At 56.0% G+C, this 19,491-nt stretch overlaps 2 protein-coding genes across 2 annotated transcripts; one reads left to right on the top strand and one right to left on the bottom strand.

Annotated features, from left to right (window-relative positions):
* The first annotated feature begins 4,446 nt into the window (after window positions 1-4,446).
* Window positions 4,447-5,415, top strand: TIMM13 (translocase of inner mitochondrial membrane 13). Its single transcript, XM_081937172.1, has 3 exons — window positions 4,447-4,681; window positions 5,066-5,134; window positions 5,231-5,415. Exons 1-3 carry the CDS (start codon window positions 4,565-4,567, stop codon window positions 5,327-5,329), a joined length of 285 nt encoding a protein of 94 aa, XP_081793298.1. The 5' UTR covers window positions 4,447-4,564; the 3' UTR covers window positions 5,330-5,415.
* Window positions 5,416-6,360: 945 nt separating this feature from the next.
* TMPRSS9 (transmembrane serine protease 9) lies at window positions 6,361-18,495 on the bottom strand. Its single transcript, XM_081937173.1, has 20 exons — window positions 18,432-18,495; window positions 15,731-15,900; window positions 14,842-14,969; window positions 14,379-14,446; window positions 14,119-14,285; window positions 13,949-13,993; window positions 13,476-13,589; window positions 12,671-12,842; window positions 11,952-12,226; window positions 11,346-11,485; window positions 10,942-11,260; window positions 10,693-10,864; window positions 10,100-10,371; window positions 9,765-9,901; window positions 8,459-8,780; window positions 8,073-8,189; window positions 7,531-7,702; window positions 7,073-7,341; window positions 6,784-6,920; window positions 6,361-6,656 (listed from the first exon to the last, which is right to left on the bottom strand). The coding sequence occupies exons 2-20, from the start codon at window positions 15,873-15,875 to the stop codon at window positions 6,495-6,497; spliced, it is 3,333 nt and encodes a 1,110-aa protein (XP_081793299.1). The 5' UTR covers window positions 15,876-15,900; window positions 18,432-18,495; the 3' UTR covers window positions 6,361-6,494.
* Window positions 18,496-19,491: the final 996 nt, after the last annotated feature.

Below are 19,491 nucleotides of genomic sequence, written 5' to 3'. Positions count from 1 at the left end.
TACAGTTCAACTCAGTATACCCAGAAGTCTACAGAAAATTGACCCAGAATTTCATTGTAGCTTGTTGAAACCAGTAATTGGGTCTAGCATAAGAGCATCCACCCAAACTCACTCTCCTCCTGTAGTGATAGAAGGGGAAACACAATCTGAGGTGGAAAAAATCGTAGACTCCAGGCTGAATAGGGGCCGCTTACAGTACTTAGTGCACTGGAAGGGTTACCCTTGGTCTGAAGCTACTTGGGTGAACAGTGGGAACCTAAAAGTGGAGAAGTTAGTAAAGCAATTCCATGAGAAGTTTCCCGATAAGCCTGGGTGGAGAAGAGGTGGTTAATTTTGTTATGTTAACTTTTATGTTATTCTCTTTACAGGAAACATTTTTCTTCTGAGGAGAGGCTGCCTGTCAGGCCTATAGCTCAAGGTCATCTTTTGTCTCTGCACCTCGACACCTGACCGGAAGCAGAGGAGTGTAGATGCCAGCGTGGAAGATGATGATTGGAACATGTGATGGATTTGTGGGTGTGGGGATAGATCATGAACTTTTGACTGGGTGAAATTCCAGGAAGAGAATCAGAGTTGGAATTCCACAGAAGTGCCAACATGCCTGTATGATTAAATTGGAACTTTAAGGATGATTCTGCCTTGGTCTCTGATTGATTTCATGCATGGTATTTGGAACGCTGACAGTATCCTTTGTTCTCTTTCCTTTGATTTTACTGACTCTGTAACTGGAGGGTTTGCAGCTTACTTGTGGAGACTGATAAGGAGCCAAGGGCACGGATTGTTTTGGCAGGTGCTTTTCTGAAATATCTTGGCAAGGGAGGGAAAAGAAGAAGATAGAAGCCTTCCTTTTTGAAAAAATAAAACAACTTGTGCTTAAGTCATTTAAAAATAAAGGTACTTATTTACATAAAAGAGACATTGAAGGCTAGAGTGGCAGTGGATTTTAGACTTTTTTTTCCTTCTTTCTCCTCTTTTTTCTTTTTTCTCTTTTTGGAAATATGTATCAATCTGCGGAAACCTTAAGTTTTCAAGATTTTTTGGTTGGAATTCAAAACATATTGGAAGGATTTGGGAAATTTGAGAAGAAGTTGGATAGACTATTGTCTTGTACAGCAAAGATGAAGGGGTTGGAGCCCCAAAAATCAAAGAAGAGAATGAAGATATAGAAGGTAAAGATAAGATAACAGATGAACTTACTAATAGAGCATTTATGAGTGAAAGTGGAAAGAAGGGAATATGGAAAAGTGAATTTGATAATCTGGAGCTCTATCCCTCGTACCAAGATATGGAATTGATGATGGAATTAAGAAGAGAAACAGTTTCAGAAATACATCTGATAATCAAAGATACGCTAATTTCAATACCATATCAAGGGCAACGAGACTACCTGAGAGATCTTTTAAGCAAAAAAGTACGGAGAGAAGTTTTTAAAAACCTTATAAAGACGTTAATGAGAGAATTGACACAACAACCGGCAAAAGAGATAAGACTGTTTTGTTACTGGAAAGATACAGGTTGATAATGAATGTTGATAATAAAAAACAGTTAATTTTTGATGATTAATAAGTAGGACTTTGTAGATGCTTTTAGATTGTTTCTTTAAATGTTTATTCGTTAACAAATAATTCATTACGATAATAATAATGAAATAATAATAATTTTAACTAGTAAAAGCAACTTGGATATAAACTACAAATTGGAACCTGGGAAAAAGATTTATTAATTTTACTAACAAATTTTTGTTTAGATTTTGTTATAAAGAGGTAATCTTTCTTGGGTCTGATGAGAGAAGATGTGATATAAATAGTAAATATTTTTTAGCTAATTACAATAATAATAAGGAAATGTTAATGGATAATGTTTAACGATTTCTATATGTCTTGGCATTGGTAAAAGCAATTAGATATAAGCCTTAAATAGTGAGTTGGGGGAAAAAAGGGGGGAGGGAAATGTTTAGATATCTTATTGATTTTTTTTCAGAATATTGTTATAAAAGGGTAACTATTGGATGTTTATTGGAATAGTTAATGAAAGCCAGTAGGTGGTTGTGTCTTTAAATACAAATGATTCCAGATAAAAGCACGTTTAAATAATTCTAGTTAAATGAGAATGGTGATACATTGATAGTAAAATACATAAAGATTTTTGATTTGAAATGTACAATTCAATATGAAGGAAGTATAAATAATGATTGTGGTAGAAACGCACGAAATCTATTTGTAACCAATCGACACACTTTCTACAAGATGTAATGAAGGATGATTCTTTTTTTTGTGTGTTCTTGTTTAATTAAAACAATAAAATTTTTGGGAAAAACTGTATAATTAAAACGGTTTAAAACATGTTAAAATACATGTTTATCTTTTTACTCTATGATTAAAATGCCATTTTTTACTGCTCACAAGTAAAAGGTGCCCACCAGGTGTTGCATATCAGCCCAAACTGTCTAGCTTTTACTTTTCTTCTGCACCAATGGCTGGAGGTCTCCGTCATAGTGGCGTGGCTTCGGACTGAGAGCAACCCTTGGCTCCAGGGGCTGCAGCTGAGCACCAGCTAAATCAGCTGGCTGGTTACTCACCATGGCGACTCCACTTCTTTTCTGCCCAGAAGATCTGACGTGAAGGGCCCAGCTCCCATCACTGGTCCTCAGAACGTCCCTGCTCAAGTCTTGTCGCTTCTCCTCTGATGATGACACCAAGGTTGCTTCAGTGTCTGTGGTTCTGGCATTGTGTGTGCCAAGCAGAGGCACATCTTCCAGCATGCCAGTTTCCTTTGGCCTCGGACCACGTGGGCAGCTGAGCTCCGGCCATCAGCCCCTTGTCGACTCAGATCCGCCTTCTGCTCTTTCTTTCTGGCTTGCTGGATGTTTCATGATTTTCCGGGGATAGATTAACACTGCCCCACTTGTGAATGCCTATTGGTAAAAATGGAGGACTGTGACACACACTAGTTTACATTGGGTGAAAAGCTAGATTGCGAGCCCACGTGGCTTAATGTAAGTAATAAGTAGTGGAAAGCCATGCACTTTGGGGACCCTCCCTGCCCCAACTTCACATATGCACTGAGAGAGTCTGAAACTGACCCGCAAACTGATCTGGGGGTCAAGATGGAGAATTCAAGAAGAGCCAGTTTAGTGTTTAACGCTCCAGGCTAAAAACCAGGAGATTCTGAGTTCCAGTCCTGCCTTAGGCATGAAAGCCACCCAGGTGACTTTGGGCCTGTCGCTCTCTCTCAGCCCAACCCACCTTAGGGTGCCTGCTGTGGAGGAAATAAGACGAAGGAGTATTAGTTATGTTCACTGCCCTGAGTTATTTATAAGAATAATAAAAGGCAGGATAAGAAAATCTAAAAGCTATGCTGATTCAGCATACAGTGGCGTATTAGGAAAGGGGTTAAACATAAGACGACCAATGCTATATTAATCCTGTTCAAACATGCCGTGCATTCCATCTGCAGTCCTGCCTGGAGCTCTCTGGCTGCCCCCTTTGGAGAGTGGTGCAATAGAGCTCCGGGCTCTGAAAAGCGCAACTGGGGCGGAACACAATTGTGGAGCAGAAACGCCTGGACTGATAAAAGGCAAGTGGGGCTGAGGGAGGGAGCTTGGGGGGGGGGGGCAGGAGGGTGTTTTTGTCCCTCAAGGAAGCTGGCGGGGGGGGGGAGGTCTAAGGAGAGGGACGGGATTCCCCACTGCAACGATGAGCAGAGAGTAATCTCCAGCATTAACACAAGAGCAACAATCAAGAAGGAAACAATACCCCAATCCGGGATCTGCCAAACAAGCGGACAGTAAACAGCCCGACCAAAGAATCTCTTAAGACCCCTCTCCAACCCACCCCAACACGGACAGGGAGCAAGGATATGAACCTAGAGAAAGCCCTTCCTTCCTACTAGCGCTGATGATGTTACCTAGTTGGGTCAGGGAACCGCTGCAAGAAACCAGCCAAGCCCAGAGAGCGCAAAGGGACCCCCCCCTCCCCGGAAATTCAACCCCCAGCTGCAGAGTTTTCCCTTTATAAGAGCCGCGGGGACGCAGTGGTAAGAGTGCAGTACTGCGGGCTACTTCTGCAGTTTGGGAGATCGAATCCCGCCAGGCTCCAGGTTGACTCAGCCTCTCGTCCTTCCCAGGTGAGTAAAAATAAGGACCCAGATTGTTGGGGGCCAGAGATTGACTTTGTAAACCGCTCAGAGACGGCTGTAAAAGCGCTATGAAGCGGTATATAAGTCTAAGTGCAATTGCTATTATTGGAGCATGCAATCGCCCCGCGGGATTCACGCGGCCAAAGTTACTGACGCCCATCGCAGGACCGGCCGGCCAGCAACGGGCCCGGAGGCGGGGGGGGCTGCGGGCCGGGCCCACCTGACTGCTCGCACCACGGCTGGCACCTGACGGCGACGGGACACGCATGGCCGGCAACCCTCGCTCGACTGTGCGCCCTCCCGCCCGCTGGGGGCGCCCGAGGACTCCGCGAGCCGGGGCGGGCGGGCAGCGCGGCCGGAAGCCCGGCTTCGGAAGAGGCGGAGCTTCCGGCGGAAGCGGTCGCGGAGGCTCCTGGGACGGCGCGGGATGGCGGCGGGCGGCGAGTTTGGCTCCGGGGCGTCGTCGGGCCGGCTGGACCCGGGAGCGCTGATGGAGCAGGTCAAGGTGCAGATCGCCGTGGCCAACGCGCAGGAGCTGTTACAGGTGAGCAGGAGGCGCCGCCTTCCGCCTTGCGGGCCCTGCGGCGGGTCCCGCGAGGCCCTCGTGCGGCGGCGGCGGCGGGTCTGCTGGGGCCGGGGCTCCTTCGGGGCGCCATCCATCCCGGACCGGCGGCGCCTGGGGTCGGAGGCTAAAGGAGGCCCGGAGTGGGCCCGAGATCCCGCGGGCGACTGTGCTCTCCCGCCCGGGCCTTTTGCGGAGAGCCCCGGGAGAGGCTGCTGGTGGGGGAGGGGCCCTTGCTGTCGGAGGCCCCTCCCCCCTTTCACAGGGCCGCCCCTCCCCCCGCATCCAGTCGGTTGGAGGGGGGGCTGGGTTGACGGCGGCTGACCTTCCTCCCCCCCCCGTGATCTCCCCCCCCCCCCCGCGCAGAGGATGACCGACAAGTGTTTCAGGAAATGCATCGGGAAGCCCGGAAGCTCCCTGGACAACTCGGAGCAGGTGAGCCCTGCGGCCGCAAAGGACCCTTGGAGTGAGTTGCCTGCTGCGCCCTGCCTGCATCCCCCTTGCTGACCCTTCCTCTCCTCTCCCCCGCAGAAGTGCATCGCCATGTGCATGGACCGCTACATGGACGCCTGGAACACGGTTTCCCGTGCCTACAATTCCCGCCTGCAGAGGGAGCGGGCCAACATGTGAAAGGGGGACTCTGGCAAGGACCCTTGGAGAGAGAGCGATGGACTGTTAATCGGTCAGCCTGATAGCCATTAAAACATTGACCCTGACGCCCCTCTGTCATCCCCTCGCCTGTGTCGGTCAGAGGAGGAGGCCAGGCTGGCCAGCCAGCCTCTAGAGGCTGATGTTGCTCAGAAAGGGGGAGTCCTTATTTCCTCTTTCCGAGTTGTGCCTGTGTTGCGGGAGGGGAGCTGCTGGGCCCCCTCCCATGGGGGCTGCAGAGGAACTGAAGGCCAGAGTGCTTTTGCAGCCTGCGTTGCTGAGGCCCGGCCTTCGAGGGCCCTTCGCTCCCTCCCTCCTGAAGGCTGGCAGAAGCAAGGCCTGCTCTGCCCGTTCTCTGCTGCTGGGTTCCCTTGGCAGCGAGTAGGTTTCCTGTCTCAGCTTTAATTTAGGCTGCTGGACTTCTGGGTTGTGTGTGTGTGGGGGGGGGGGTCCTTGAAGAAGTGCAAGCTGTCCCTCTGCTTTGTGGGAGCGAAGAGAAGCTGCCTTGAGCTAAGTAGTAGGATGTGGTCGCTGGGCCTTGTTCCATTGGCCAGCAGTGCAAGAGACTTCGATCCCTAGAGTGCCAGCATCTGTCCTTGGAGAAGATGAGGGAGGCGAGGCTGGGCTCAGCCAGAACGGGTGGTGGGCGGTGGATTGATTGTCCCTGAGGCTGAGAATGAACATGGAACGTTCGTTCAGGCTTACAGGTTATGTGAACTGCCAGAGTGTGTTTTGTTAATCCTCCTTGAGCACATTATGTGCATCCTGCCATTTGGGGGTTGGAGAGAGGAAGCGGCAGATGGGCCGATGCGGGGAAGATGGCCCTGGCTAACACACCCTTCCTTAGGCCTCAGTTTCCTTCCACGTTTCCTGTTGTCTGAAATGGAGGGGAAGCCAACCCCCTCCCAAAGCTTGTGTGAGCATTGTGGGGGCTGTGGGTTCTAGAAACCATCCCGTCCCAGCAGACCCAGAGAGACCTCTTGGAAATTCACAAGTGGGTTATTTTCATTTAATGTACCTGCGGCTGGAGCAGGGCCCTGTCTGGCAGAATCCTCCTTTTCAGGAAAGGGCCATGGCAGGATCGGGACTGTGAGAGGTCAGTCTCTGTGGTCCTTGGCTCCCGCTGCTGGCCCCAGTGGGTACGGGGTTACGCTTTGAGGTTCTGTGCAATCCAGCCTCGGACTGCTGTCACCTTGGCATAGACCCCGGGGAAGGAAGGCCGGGCACAGCCGTAGCCCCAGCTGGTGATGCCTGCCAGGAACCAGCGGCCAGACGGCTCTCTGCAGGCCAAGGGGCCCCCCGCATCTCCCTACGGAGCAAGAGGGAAGCGTGAGGGCTCTGGAGCCCTGAGCACAGGATGGGGGAGGGTGACTTTGAGGGACTGCCCTTCGCCATTCCTGGTGGCCATAGGGGCACTGCTGCTGCATGGAACTCACCGAACAGCTGTCGACGCCCCCCTGCGGGAAGCCAGCACAAAGCATCCGGCTGCTGATCTGGATGGGGTAGAACCTCCGGCAGTCCTGCTCCCGGATCACCTGGACAACAGCCTTTTGCAGGCGCATGCTCACCAGGCCTGTAGGTAGCAAGACCCCCCAACACACACACCCCGGTCACATTTCCACCCTGAGCTGATGAATCCCATGCCAGGGCACCCCTGGAAGACCCTGGAAGGCTTGGTCTGACAAGGCCCAGAGGGACAGGGCTGATCGGCAGGAACATCCGTACCCCCCTCTTTGGTGGAGCCCCAGCCGGTGATGACACAGGAGGGCCTGCCCTCGCTGAAGACGTGGGTGCGGTCTGGCAGGCAGATGGGCCAGATGGAGCCGGTGTAGCGCAGGGGGGCGGCCAGCTCCAGCAGGGCCACGTCATAGTCCAGCATGTAGCCGTTGTAGAAGGGGTGCTTGTGGATCCGGACAATCTTCCCCACTTGCCCATCAAGGCCGCTCAGGAAGGGTGTCCCCAGGACAGCCACCCACGTCTTGGGGTTGCTGTAGCTGCAAGAGGCGAGCCTGTCAGCCTTTCAGAGGAGAGCCCCCTGTGCCCACACTCTGGCCTGGCCAGGGCAACCCTGGAGGCTCCTCGGACTAAGAGGCCTGGGGTGGCCAGGGCAACCTGCTGTGAGGGGGGGCGGGGGTGGGAGGGGGTGGCTTGAAGGGCCTTCCTCCAGCCCCTCCCCCACTCACACGTCAAAGCAATGGGCAGCCGAGAGTAGCCACCGCTCAGCAATCACCACAGCCCCACACGCGTGCTGCCTTCTCTGCAGCCACAGGCTTGCCTGCCATGGCCACTCGCCCTGCGCTGCACCGCTTCCTCCCACGATCTTGCTGAAGGCTGCAGAAGGGACCAAGCCGCAGTCTGCTGGAAAGGGCCAAAGCAGGGGCTGAAGGGAGGGTAGGCCAATCCAGCAACACACACACACACACACACCTGCCTCCTCCCACTTTGCCACTCCCCCACGTGCTGCCACAGGGTTCCCCCCACCCCTCTGGGGTACAGCTGGGCCCAAGCCATTTTTGGAGCTGGGGGGAACAGCAGGGGGGGGGGCTCCCGGAGATCACAAGGGAAGTGGCTGGCAGCCCCTCTGAATCAGAAAGACTTCCCAGCAACCTATTGGGAGATTTCCCCCCCCCCCCTCCCTTGATGTCCCTTTTTCAAAAGTCCCCCCTCCCCACTGGACCAGCTGCTGCCCCTGGTGAAACAGGGCGGGCGGGAGGGAGGTACGCACTGCAGCCAGTCTCATCCCAGCCGTTGCCGCAGTCGATGATGCCGTCGCACTCCGGGTTTGCTTTCCCAATGCAGACCTTGCTGGAGCACTTGAACGTGGAAGGGGTGCAGGGTACGGCTGGTGGAGGGAGGGAGGGAGGGAAAGCAGGTGAGTCCAGCTGAGAGGACGGCTCCTCTCCCCACAGGGAGCCAGAATTCCCACCCATGGCTGGCAGTTGCTCTTGCCAAGGTAGAGAGTCCGGACCAACGTTTCCTGGTGGGCCACCTGTCACCAGCAATTGTGGCAGAGGAGGGGAGAGAGGGCTGCTGCTGCTGCTGCTGCTGCTGGCCTCACTCTGCCACGCTGGGTTGCACAACCCACCCCAGCCTCTTCTTTCTGCTCTGCACCTGGTGGTGGCTGGGTGGCCTTGGAGGCGCTGACTTCCTGCCCGGGTGTGGTCAAGCGGGCAGGGCTGGCGCTTGGGCCGAAGCGCGTAGGCCTTTGCTCTGGGCCAGAAGCGGTGGAGGCAGCAGTGGTCCTGGATCTGAGGGGCTCTGCGGTGCTGAGACGGGGCGAAATGATGCCTAGGATCCAACTCTTGAGCTTGGTGATCCGGGTGTAGACTCCCGGCTTCTTGGCCTGCCCGCAGCCAGCGCCCCAGCTCACCAGCCCAGCCAAGTAGAAGGTTCCTGGGGTCTCCTCGCAGGCCAGTGGTCCCCCTGAGTCCCCCTGGAAAGAAGGCGGGAGGAAGCCCCTCTTGGCAAGGTCCAGGGGCTTAATGGTGGATTTCCCCCATCTGTTCTAGCCAGGGCAAGTCCTCCGTAGAAGACCGAAAGAATTCTCAGGCTGGAGCTGGGCCTGAAAATGCCCTAAATGTGCAGTGGGGAGGACACACAGGAGCCCCTTCACCCTCCCCCTCCAGTCACCTGGAGAGCTGGCAGCAACTTCCCTGCTTGGCAAAAAAAAAGTGGCAAATGGGCAGCGTGGGAAAGGGAGACAGTCCCAAGGTGTTCCCTGGGAAGGAAAGTGGAGCAGGTGGCATAGACAAAAGATGAATGGAAGGAGAAAGGGCCCCCCTCGCTGCCCTGGCATCTGGCCCGGTGGAGTCGTGAGCTTCTCCAGCAGTAGCGGCACAGGGAAGCCGCACATCGCACTCTGTCTCCCACCCAGGCCGAGGGCGTAGGGAGCCTTCCTTTGCACAACACTGTGTGGCCTTTGGTTTGCATGGCAAAGGAAGGAGAGCGGTTGGCAGCAGCCTCCCTCCGAGTAGAGCCGCAGGGGTGGGGAGAGGGGTCAGGCCTGGGAGAGACCCATGCGAAGGGTCCATGCAACACAGCAGAAATGTTTGAGCCATGTGGTGCTCTCTGAGCTTGGTGGTTTTTGTGCAGGCGTTTCATAGCCCAATTAGGGAACATCTCAAGTGCTAGACACCCTATTCTCTTTTAGCACAGTTGTTGATACCTAGTTGGGTCACGAAACGTCTGCAAGAAAACCACCAAGCTCAGAGAGCACTAAGAGCCCCCTGGCTGTCCGTCCTTCAGACTCCCGCTATGGAAACAAAAAAACTCGAACATGGTTGGGAAACGGTGGTACCTTTCCAAAACAACACTTTCGGCCTTTATGCCCCTCTCCTCCTGTGCTGCTTTTGGATGGGGGCGTGGAGGGGCGCTCAATCCTGAAAGGGCCAGGATGGGGAAGAAGCGCTCCTGGTACCTGGCAGGCATCCACCTTCCCCTCGAGGAACCCCGCACAGATCATCTGGTCCGAGAGGGAAAAGTTGTACAGTCCTTCGCAGGTCTTCTGCTCGAGGATCCCCACTGCGGCTCGGTGGAGGTTCTCGGGCCGAGAAGCTGGAAGCCCAAAAGGAGGAAGAGACCTCACAGGGACTAGCCCAAAGTCCTGGGCCCCGTTGAGAACCACCCCAGACCCCAGTGTGACAAAGGCTGCTCTTGCCCAATGGGGTTGAGTGTGCAAGGTGGGCACCCTTCCACCCACAGGGCATCACCTGATGCCCGGCTCCCTGCCTACCCGGAGGAAACTCTTCCTACCATTGCCATCCTGGAGGCTGCCCCAGCCCGAAACCAGGCACTTTCTGCCCACAGGGAACTTGTGGACGGCCAGTGGGAGGCAGATGGGCTGGATGTATCTGCCAAAGCGCAGCGGCCTGGCCAGTTCCAGCACCGCCACGTCGAAGTCCAGTAGGGCGGGGTCATACGAAGGGTGGAGCACCACTTGTTGGATGCCGACCTTCACAGAAGAGGTGTCCGTGGCCGAGAGTGAGGTGGTGCCTGCGAAGGCAGTGAGGTGTCCCATCTTGGTGCTGCCGATACAGGAATGATGCCCCGTCAGACCACAGGCAGAGCAGGCCCTTTGCCCCTTCCGTGCCACCTCTGGGTTGAGGCTGGATGGAGCAGGGCCGGTCTTGGGCAAGGCAGACGTGAGGCAGGACGGCAGGTGACTTCCAAGGGTGCCTCGGCCCTAATGTGGCACCCCTCCCTTGGGTTCTCTGCTGCCGCCTCCTGCTGAACAGACCCTCCATAACAGCAGCCGCTCAGTTACTCCCCCTCGGTGGAGAAGCCCAAACGGGAGCCTTCCAGAAGAAAGCCCAGCTGCCAAAGGGCTCCTACTGACGGACACTTACTGGTTGAAACAATGTGCAGCTGAAAGCAGCCATCGCTCCCCAATGACTGCGGCCCCACAGAAATGCTGGAGACCCTCTTTCAGGGTGACTTGCCAAGGGACCTCCCCTTGGGATGCTTCCAGGCCACCCACAATTTTCATGGGTTTGGAGAAACCAGGCCGCCGACCGCACTCTGCACATGAACAGGGAACGGCTGTGGTGGATGCAGGAGGGGCCCGACCCGCCTCCACTCCCTGCCAGCTGCCCTACCTGAGGGCTGGGGGCTCGTGGCTGCCGGTCTGCTTGGGGTTGGGGAGACAGAGTTGAGGGTGGAGCTGGGGAGCCGTAGACTGGCTGCACTTGTGCCCACGGTTGGAGCCGAATGATGGAGCCCAGTGCCTGGGATGGCTGGGGCGGTGGGGCCTCTGGATGTGGCCGTGGTCTCAAGGATCCAATCCCAGAGCCGGATCACACGAGTATAAACACCTGGGCGCCTGGCCTCCGCACAGCCAATCCCCCAGCTGACTATCCCTGCCAGGAAGAAGCGCCCAGATGGCTCTTGGCAGACCAGGGGCCCCCCGGAGTCGCCCTGTGGAAGGAAAAGGCCACGGTGGAGTGGATGTCATGAAGTGAGGTCCGTCCGAAGCCTGCTGAGGGCTGGGGGGGGGGGCTACCTGGCAAGAGTCAACCTTGCCCTCCAGGTAGCCAGCACACATCATCTGGTCGGTGAGCACACTGCCGCCGTAGAGGTTGCCGCACAGAGCCTGGTCCAGCAGCTCCACCGTGGCTTTCTGGAGCAGCTCCGGCTTCACTACTGGGAAGGGGGAACAAGGCTAAGAGGGTCCTGGCTTTGCTCTCGGGGCAGCCCAGCGGGGTTGGGTGCTGAGGTCAGGACCTGAGGTGCTGCGCTGGGGCAGAGTATGTGCCTGCAGCACCACCAGCAGCTATGGGCTGGCTGGATTTCCCCACCCCCCTCGTTGTAGGCACACCAGCAGCTTTGCAGGGGCGCACACAATGGTTGTATAGTTACTCTGGCCTTGCTCAGAGGTTTCCCCTCTACCACACCTGAGGGTGGCAGCAGGAGACAGCAGTGGCCTCTTGGTGTTCCTGAAGAGCCACAAGTCTCCTCACGTGAGAGACAGGTTCAATCTCCCCGCATGAACCCTGGCCCCAGCAACACCCCTTTGAGGTTGGCCAGTCAACTCCAGCCCCTGACCTGGGGGATTCCTTCTGTGCCACCCCACCCCATTTTCCACCTGACCGCCAGGGACCCTGCTTACAGAAGTCTTCTTTCAGGTAACCCCAGCCAGAGATGAGGCACTTCCTGCCGGGGGGGAACCAGTGGGAGGGGGCTGGCAGGCACACGGGCTGGATGTATTTGCTGAAGGCGAGGGGCTCCGCCAGCTCCAGCAGGGCTGCATCGTAGTCGGCGCTCTCCGCATTGTAGGAGGGGTGCTGGAGGATGCGCAGCACCTTGGCCTGTGTCCTGCTGCCCTCGCCGCCACTCAGCCAGACAGTGCCCGCGTGGGCCATCCAGGTGCGGGGGTCCTGGAACCTGCGACATGACAGCTTCAATCTCCCCTGGCTCCCCTCCCCCCCCCAGGAGGTCTCAGGGAAATGAAAGCCACCCTTTCCCTAGAATGCCTGTCTGGGACGAGGCCCCTGTTTCTCGTGTGACCTCACACTCTGTTGTGGCTCTCCTTCTGGCTAGTTTGATCTGACTGGGCATCCTTCGGTTTGTTTGTGTTTTTTTTTTTTTTGCTGTTTCGGAGAAGCTGCGTGGGCTTGTGGTTTCTTCTGCCCCGCCCCCCCTCCCTCCTCCCCCTCCCCCTCCCCATGCTGTAGCTTCACACCCACTGCATTCCCCCCCCCCCCCCGGTGTCCCCACTGCCTGCCTCCTTCCATCCTTCAGCTGCTCCTTCCTGGCCTCACCCCCCCCCCCTGCCAGCCTCTCATCCCCCCTTGGTGCCCACCCACTGCAGGGGGCTCCCGGGCTTACTCATTGAAGCAGTGTGCCGCAGACACCAGCCACCTGGCCGTCAGAATGGCTGCCCCGCAGAAGTGTTCGTTGCTCTCTCGCAGGCTGACCTGCCATGGGAACTCGCCCAGCAGCGCCTCTGATCCCCCCACAATCCGAGTGGTGGATCGCATGGCTGGCCGGGTCCCGCAATCTGCAAAAGAGTGGTGTGTGTGTGTGTGTGTGTGTGATGGTGAATAGGGGAGGCCAGCAGAGACGCCCCCCCCCCATTAAACCCCAGAAGTCCACAAAGGGAGGAAATGCACGACAGGGACTTTGGCTCTGGTTTGGGGTTCAGAGCAGGAACTCCCCAAATGCATTTGCCCCACCCACCACTGCTTAGTTCAGGTTTTTTTTAAAATAAGTTTGCAGTTTGCCCTTGTTCAGAGAGGAGGGTTCTTTGTCTTTGTCTGACACTGCAAAAGAAACCTTTCAGGCATCCGTTGTCCTGGTTTTGGTCACTCTGTCCTGACTGGTCACACTCTGAGTGAGGATTAGCTCCAAAGGTGGGCATTGCCCACATTTTCTTGTGCACAGGCACCCCCCCCCCAAACCTAACAGCCCCCTTCTGGCTTCCCAAGGCCGGGTGTCCCTCTTCATTCCCCCCCCCACCTGGAAAGGTAGCCACTCTAGAGACCCTCCCCTCCCCGAAGGTCAATCATCTCTGCAAAGGGTCCTGCCCTCTGCGTAGTTCAGCCCTCCGTGTAGGGAGGCACCCGCAGCCTGTGTCCATCCTCCCCCAGGAGGGAGGCAGCGAACGTAGCAGCCCCAGCAGCGAGAGACCCACCACACTCGGCCTCATCAGAACCATCCGAGCAATCTTTCCAGCCATCACACTGCACGTTTCCTGGGGTTACACACTGGCCATCGTGGCAGGCAAAGGCCTCCCCCGGACAGATTCCTATGAACAAAACAGTGGCAGAGTTCACTCCGAGGTTGTTCTTCCCCTCAGCACAGACACTGGGGAGGAGTGGGGATGCCTTGGGGGGAGTCCAGCCCTCATTGGGTCCAGCCATGGTGCTCAGCCCCACCCTGTAATTGAGCCAGGAAATCTCTGCCCTCGGCAGCCTGGGCTTTTGTGGTAGCAGTTTGGCTGCTTTTCCACCCTCTCACTCCTGCCCCCAAATGCCCCTCTTATCTCGTGCACCATGCTAGGGCCAAATGGGCCCCCAGTCCCCAATGCTGCCCATCAGGGGGAGGGATGGAGCTGGGCCGCCCAAAATTAGGCTCCCAGACCGGTTCCACGGTCGACCAGCCTACCTGACTTGAGCCCTGTGCCCGAGAAGGTGAGGTCCCACGGCCCTGCTGGAAAGGGGGGGAGGGGACAGAAGGGGGGTACAGGTGAGCAACACAGGAGAAACTGGGCTAATTAGGGGCACACACCACCCCAGTCAACCTGGGGCAAAGGGCCAGAAAGAGTGCAGGGATACCCAGGAGGGAAGCAGCCGAGATGGTGCCGTAGGTGGGTACCCTGATGCCCTTGATGCCCACGGCTGCTGCTAGTCCCCGCCTCAGGACGTCCACTTCGATGCCAGGGCTGGGCGGTGGTGCAGAGAAACAGAGGTGGAAGCGGACAATGAGGCTGGCATTGCCCTCCCTGCCAAGCAGAAGCAAGAAGTCTTTACCGTCTCTTTCTGGCAGGAGGGTGGAGGAGAAGCTCCCCCCAGGCCAGTCCCCCAGCCCTGCCCACCTGTATTGCAAGATGGTACACCTGGAGCAGCTGCCATCCAGCGGCGAGTTCTGAAAGCTGCTTTTGAACTGAATAGTCAGACAGTAGAACAAGGGAGCACATTGGCTTTGTTGCTGTGCCCATCAGAGCATGGGGGGGGGGAGTTTCAGAGCAGCCTCGCCCCAAGAAAAGATCCATGCTCACTCAAGCAATTAGCCAAGGGGGTGACTAGCCTGGGGCTTAGAGGAGCCATGGCACACCCTAAGCTGGCTGGCAGGATGCCTTCACTCAGCCTTCACCTGAGAACAGCCCAGCCAGCCATGGGCAGTCTGACCCGGCTTGTGCATGGCCACCCTTCCCAGGGCGGGGGAGAGGCTTCTCCTGAATGGACAGCCCTGCCTCAGGGCCGGAGCAGTGTCCGATGGCCCTTGCCAATGGCTCACCCACACATCACCCTCTTGAGGAGGAGGCAGAGGGTCCTTACCAGCTGCTCCAGAATAGGGGTCAGCAGGCGGGAGTAGCCAGTCCTGGGCTGCTGCAAACTGCTCCGGTAGGGGATCCCTCTCAGCTCTGCCATGTGCTCAAAGTGGGTTTCTTGCTTCCCCAGGAAATCTGCAGCAGGAGAGAGCCACCAATGCCCTGGTGGTTGCCAAGGGCCCTTCCTAGCACTGCCAGCTGCCTGGCCCACCCAGCTCCTACCCCCTGCAAGCCAACGCAGTTGCTTAGCTGCCAGTTCCCTGCCAAGCTTTTGGGCTGTCTGTGATCTCGGCCATAGGAGGGCTACTGCTGAAAAGATGGGCAGGCTGGCTGCCAGTGTCCTCTTGGCACAGATGCCCCAGAAGGTCCTGGCACAAGATGAGCACCGAATTCAGACTCTCCTTGTCTAGCCAAGAGGTTCTCTGCTTCTGCCCTTTCCTTTGCAAAATTGCAGCTCTCCCCAGGGGACACACATTCCTCCCCCCCCCCCACACACCTTTGCAATTCTTGCTGACAGAATGTTGCAGGTTTCCCCCCCCCCTACTCCCGTTTCCCCCAAGGCAAGCCATGAGGTTGCTCACTGCGTCCTTTCCCAGTCCTACCAGATCAGGTAGTGTTGGCCCACTTCAGGTCCCTCTCCTTAAACATCTTAAACAGCTGGCAGTGCCCGGGAGGTGCACCTTCTCCATTTCGCTAGTTCTGCTGGTCTAGGGAAAAAGGAGCTCTATCGAGGTATGTGAGGGGCTGCTTGGGGCTGCTCTGTTGGGCTGACAAGGAATTCCCACCACCAAAGGGCTCTTTCTGTGTCACCTCAATGGTGCATACATTTTGTAGGGGGCTTTAGGCTCCATTGGGGACCCCTGGTTGACCCTCAAACCCAGTTCAAACCAACTCACAAACAAGGATGCCGATACACAGGGCTGTCGCGGTGCTCGTGAGGACAATGGCCAAGGCAGCCCGCCTGCAGATTCCACCGCCAACCAGGAGCTGTGCTGTCTGTCTGTCCAGTGCCAGCTTTGAGTTGATGCCTGGTAGTCCCATGGCTGCCCCACAAAGCAGGATGGACCTGGAGATGGAGACAGAGAGAGCAGATCTGAAGTCCCCTCTCTCTGCTTCTAGGCCTGGAGCCCTGAGGACCAGCACGGCCTCCCACAATGGCTGTTGAGACACAGGATGTCCACTTCTCCCATGGGGGAACTATGGTTGCCTCCCCAGCCAGCAACAACTTTTCTGACCCGGCTATGAAGCCTCTGCAAGAGAGACAGAGACACTTCATGGCCAAAATTACCTAAGGGAATTACCTGACGTCCATCTGAATGCCTTGTAACCTGCAGAGACCGCTCCGAAGAGCTCCGTTGGCCTCTGCAAGCCTTTGAACAGAGAAGTAGGGCCCAGAGCCAGTTTTCGGCGTGAATGGCTGGTTATTGATTCATTATTTATTCCTTCAGTTCCCAGCTTTGCAAAGTCCCATTGAGGTTTATAAGCCCAGTGACAACAATGACAGCTGGTCTGGTGTAGTGTTAGGCATCAGGCTAGAAAGCAGGAGACTGAAAGTTCTAGTCCTGCCTTAAGACAGAGCCAGCCGGGGGACCCTGGGCCAATCATTCTCTTTCAGCCCTAGGAAGGAGACAGTGGCAAAAATATTGCCAAGAAAACTGCAGGGACATGTCCGAGGAGTCGCTAGGAGTCAAAAAGGTGCACACATACACACTCGCAAAACAAAAACCCAACAATGTTAAAAATAAGATTTCAGGCTCCCCGTTCCAGTTGTCTACCCTGCTCTCTGTCCCCAGAGGAGTATCAGTGTGGGGCCTTCCCCATAATGGGAGGGCTTGCCTCCAGGACTTCCCTCGCCACGCTCAGCACTTGCCCACAAAAGCTGGGGCAGGGGGAGCCGGGGAGCCTTGGGCTGGCAGCTGAGGCAGGGCAGGGGCTGATTACAGGTGCCAGTCTGCCAGGTAAGTTCCTCTGAAGAATTTGGTGGTGCCCCTGGGTCGGGGAGGCACCAACCCGGTGCCTTCCGATAAGCCAATTTCAGCTTCCTTCTGGCTCGTTGCTGGCTGACTTTCTGCCCATTGTGGGAGCTGAGAAGCCTCCCCATCGGGGGAGTCCTGCAGTGCAGGAGCCAAGAGTTGGCAAAGGCACTTTCTCTTCGTGCCACATAAGCAACCTTTGAGGGCTGCTAAGGCGGGAGGGGGGGGGAGGAGAAATCCAATCCAGCAGGTGGCTCCTCCCTGCCCCCTTACTCACTGGGGTGGGGGGTGGGTTGTCTGCAAGGCAGTGGGAAAGGGCAGCCTGCCTTTGTGTGCCTGTGAAGGAGGGAGTGGGACGGGACTGCTGCCTGGCCAGGCATCCCTGGTCATCTGTGAAAGGGAGGCAGTCCAGACCGTAGACAATGCCCAGCTTGATGGGTGCCTCTCCATCCCCCTGCCTGCTTGCATGTCAATCAGCCGCCTGGGGACAAGGCAGGGCAGGTGAAGCAACTCAGAGCCAAAACCCTCAGAGCCGCAGCCTCGCCTCCTCCTCTCAAGGCCAGAGGCAGATCCCGGGCAGGGTCTCATGATCCCAAAAGAGAGCCAGAGGGGGGACCAAATTAGGTTTGTTTGCATCAAACCTTAGTTAACGCAACCACTCTGTATTATTTTCCATGTCTATACTTCCCCCCTCAGGTGTTTCCCACAAGTGCAGGATCTGTTCCCCCTCCCAATCAATCAAGTGCTGATCCACCACTTGTGCTTGTTGCTAGAGCAGAGAGGGACGGACTAGCCTAAAGTATCTTAGCTGCTCTGACGCTAGGCGGGACTAGAACTCACTGTCTCCTAGCTTAGCCTAGTGCCTTAACCACTAGAGCAAACTGGATCTCTTTTTCTATGATGGCCATTTTTGTCATCTTAAACCTCAGGTTGGAAGCGGTCACAGGCTTCCAAGAGGAGGAAGGGGAACAAGCGACTGGGAGAACAGGTTCAGCCCCCCCCCCCCCCCCCGGCTAGGAAATGCAGGAAAGGGGGTAGTCAGGCTAGGGGTCCCAGGAGACAGGGCATCCTGAGGCTGCTCCTCCCCCTGTGGCAGGCTGAGAAAGACCAGGGCTGCTCCCGTGAGACCTTACTAAAGGGTGGGTGGGGAGAGGACAGAGAAAGCCCCCCCCCCCCCCCGCCGGCACAATCCACTTGCCCTTTTGAAAAGTGGGAAGATCCGACTCCTGGTCAGCTTTTTGAGCAGGAACTCCCCCCTCTCCCAATCTATGAGGAGAGGCCAATGCAATGAGCATGGGTCAGAAATTCAATTCATGGCTTCTGCTGCCTTGGGGGCTCGCAGCTAAGGGCACTGTTGGGCTCTGTTGTCCCTTCTCTGGGCATTGCCAGACCTGGAGCTCATTGTTGCCAGCCAGCATCCCTTCTCTGAACACACGTCTCCCCACCCCCACCCCCCCGCTCCATTTGCATGGTCTGGAGACCCCTCCTGCATCCTTTTTGCTGGTTTCCCCAAGCTATGCACCAAGTGACTTTCAACTTGCTGGGCAGTGCAATCCCCTCGGTTGCCCTTCACCCAGGCCCTCCCTTAGCTGGGCTGCTGCCCTCCAGTCCAGCCTGCACTCACCTCCTGAGCAGCCACTCCTACGCGAAACAACTCTGGTCCCCGTCTGCTCTCATCCCCATCACCTTCTCTGTCTCTCAGGTTGGCTGGAGGGCGGGGGAGGGAATCCCTTAAAGGTACAGGAACCGCCCATAACTGCTTGGACAGGGTGGAGCTGAGTCAGAAACGTGATCCGGGTTCAAAAAGGGTGGCAATGTTTCGCATCTTATCCAAGAAGCTTCTTGGATGAGAAGCGAAATCTTTTCAAAGAAAAGAAAATCCAGAAAATCCAGTTGCCTTTTGGCAAAAGCACCTTTGGGGGATCTTTCTTGCTTATTTGTACAATTGTCCCATTTATGTGAAGTCTGCACCGTACACCCCCTCACTAGAGCATGCTAAAAAAAAAAACAGTGAAAACTTGAGGTCAATGCTTAAGAGCAAGAATCAAAAACTAAAAGGGCATCCCCATCCAGGGACCCTCCCCTGTCTACCCAGTGAGCCCCCTAATGCCCAGAGGCCACCAGGTCATCCAGGTCTTGCGCTGGGCATGCGGTATCAAAAGACCTGTCCCATGGTAGGGTCTCCTCCTGAGTCCCACCAGGGAGGCACTGCTTGATAAAGGGAGCTATCCGGCTACATGGGGGGTGGGTGGGTGGGCTGAATTAATCAGAGACGGGTAGTCCTGCAGGTAAGTCAGCCCCGTGCCCCAAGAGATTTGCCTGGCGACAAACAGCATCTTGACCCACAGGGAGGAGTCTTGGTGAGGAATGGAAGGATGTTGCTGGTCATAACCTCTTCATCGGTTTAACTGACACCTCTTCCCCATTGGCCCAGTCACTAATTATAATATAAAAAGCTGTGGGATTTACGGTGCAGAAAGCAACTTTTCACACAGCACAAAGAGTTTGTGGTGGCTCACAACATGGGGGCAAAGTCCGCTTGACTCTGCCACGGAGGAGGAGGAGGAGGAGGGACAGGAGAAGTGGCGATTACCCATATGCCAGCATTCCTGGCTAGCAGAGGCCAGGCACGGGGGTCTCCACGAGAACCTTTTCCCAGAAGGCTGTGGCCCCCCAGCCACACA

Source organism: Natrix helvetica (assembly GCF_964273705.1).
Source record: "Natrix helvetica genome assembly, chromosome: 1".
In the NCBI taxonomy this organism is placed as follows: domain Eukaryota; kingdom Metazoa; phylum Chordata; class Lepidosauria; order Squamata; family Natricidae; genus Natrix; species Natrix helvetica.
Note: the sequence above shows the minus strand (reverse complement) of the source record. Positions and strands in the feature narration are given on the sequence as shown.

What these genes read in the sequence shown, in the direction of transcription:
- TIMM13 (XM_081937172.1), top strand. Translation starts at nt 4,565, where the DNA reads ATGGCGGCGGGCGGCGAGTTTGGCTCCGGGGCGTCGTCGGGCCGGCTG. An exon ending in ACGCGCAGGAGCTGTTACAG is followed by an intron (nt 4,682 to 5,065) that starts GTGAGCAGGAGG and finishes CCCCCCGCGCAG; the next exon opens with AGGATGACCGACAAGTGTTT. An exon ending in CCCTGGACAACTCGGAGCAG is followed by an intron (nt 5,135 to 5,230) that starts GTGAGCCCTGCG and finishes TCTCCCCCGCAG; the next exon opens with AAGTGCATCGCCATGTGCAT.
- TMPRSS9 (XM_081937173.1), bottom strand. Translation starts at nt 15,875, where the DNA reads ATGGGACTACCAGGCATCAACTCAAAGCTGGCACTGGACAGACAGACA. An exon ending in GCGGCACACTGCTTCAATGA is followed by an intron (nt 12,227 to 12,670) that starts GTAAGCCCGGGA and finishes GTCATGTCGCAG; the next exon opens with GTTCCAGGACCCCCGCACCT. An exon ending in GCTGCCCATTGCTTTGACGT is followed by an intron (nt 7,342 to 7,530) that starts GTGAGTGGGGGA and finishes CGCCTCTTGCAG; the next exon opens with CTACAGCAACCCCAAGACGT.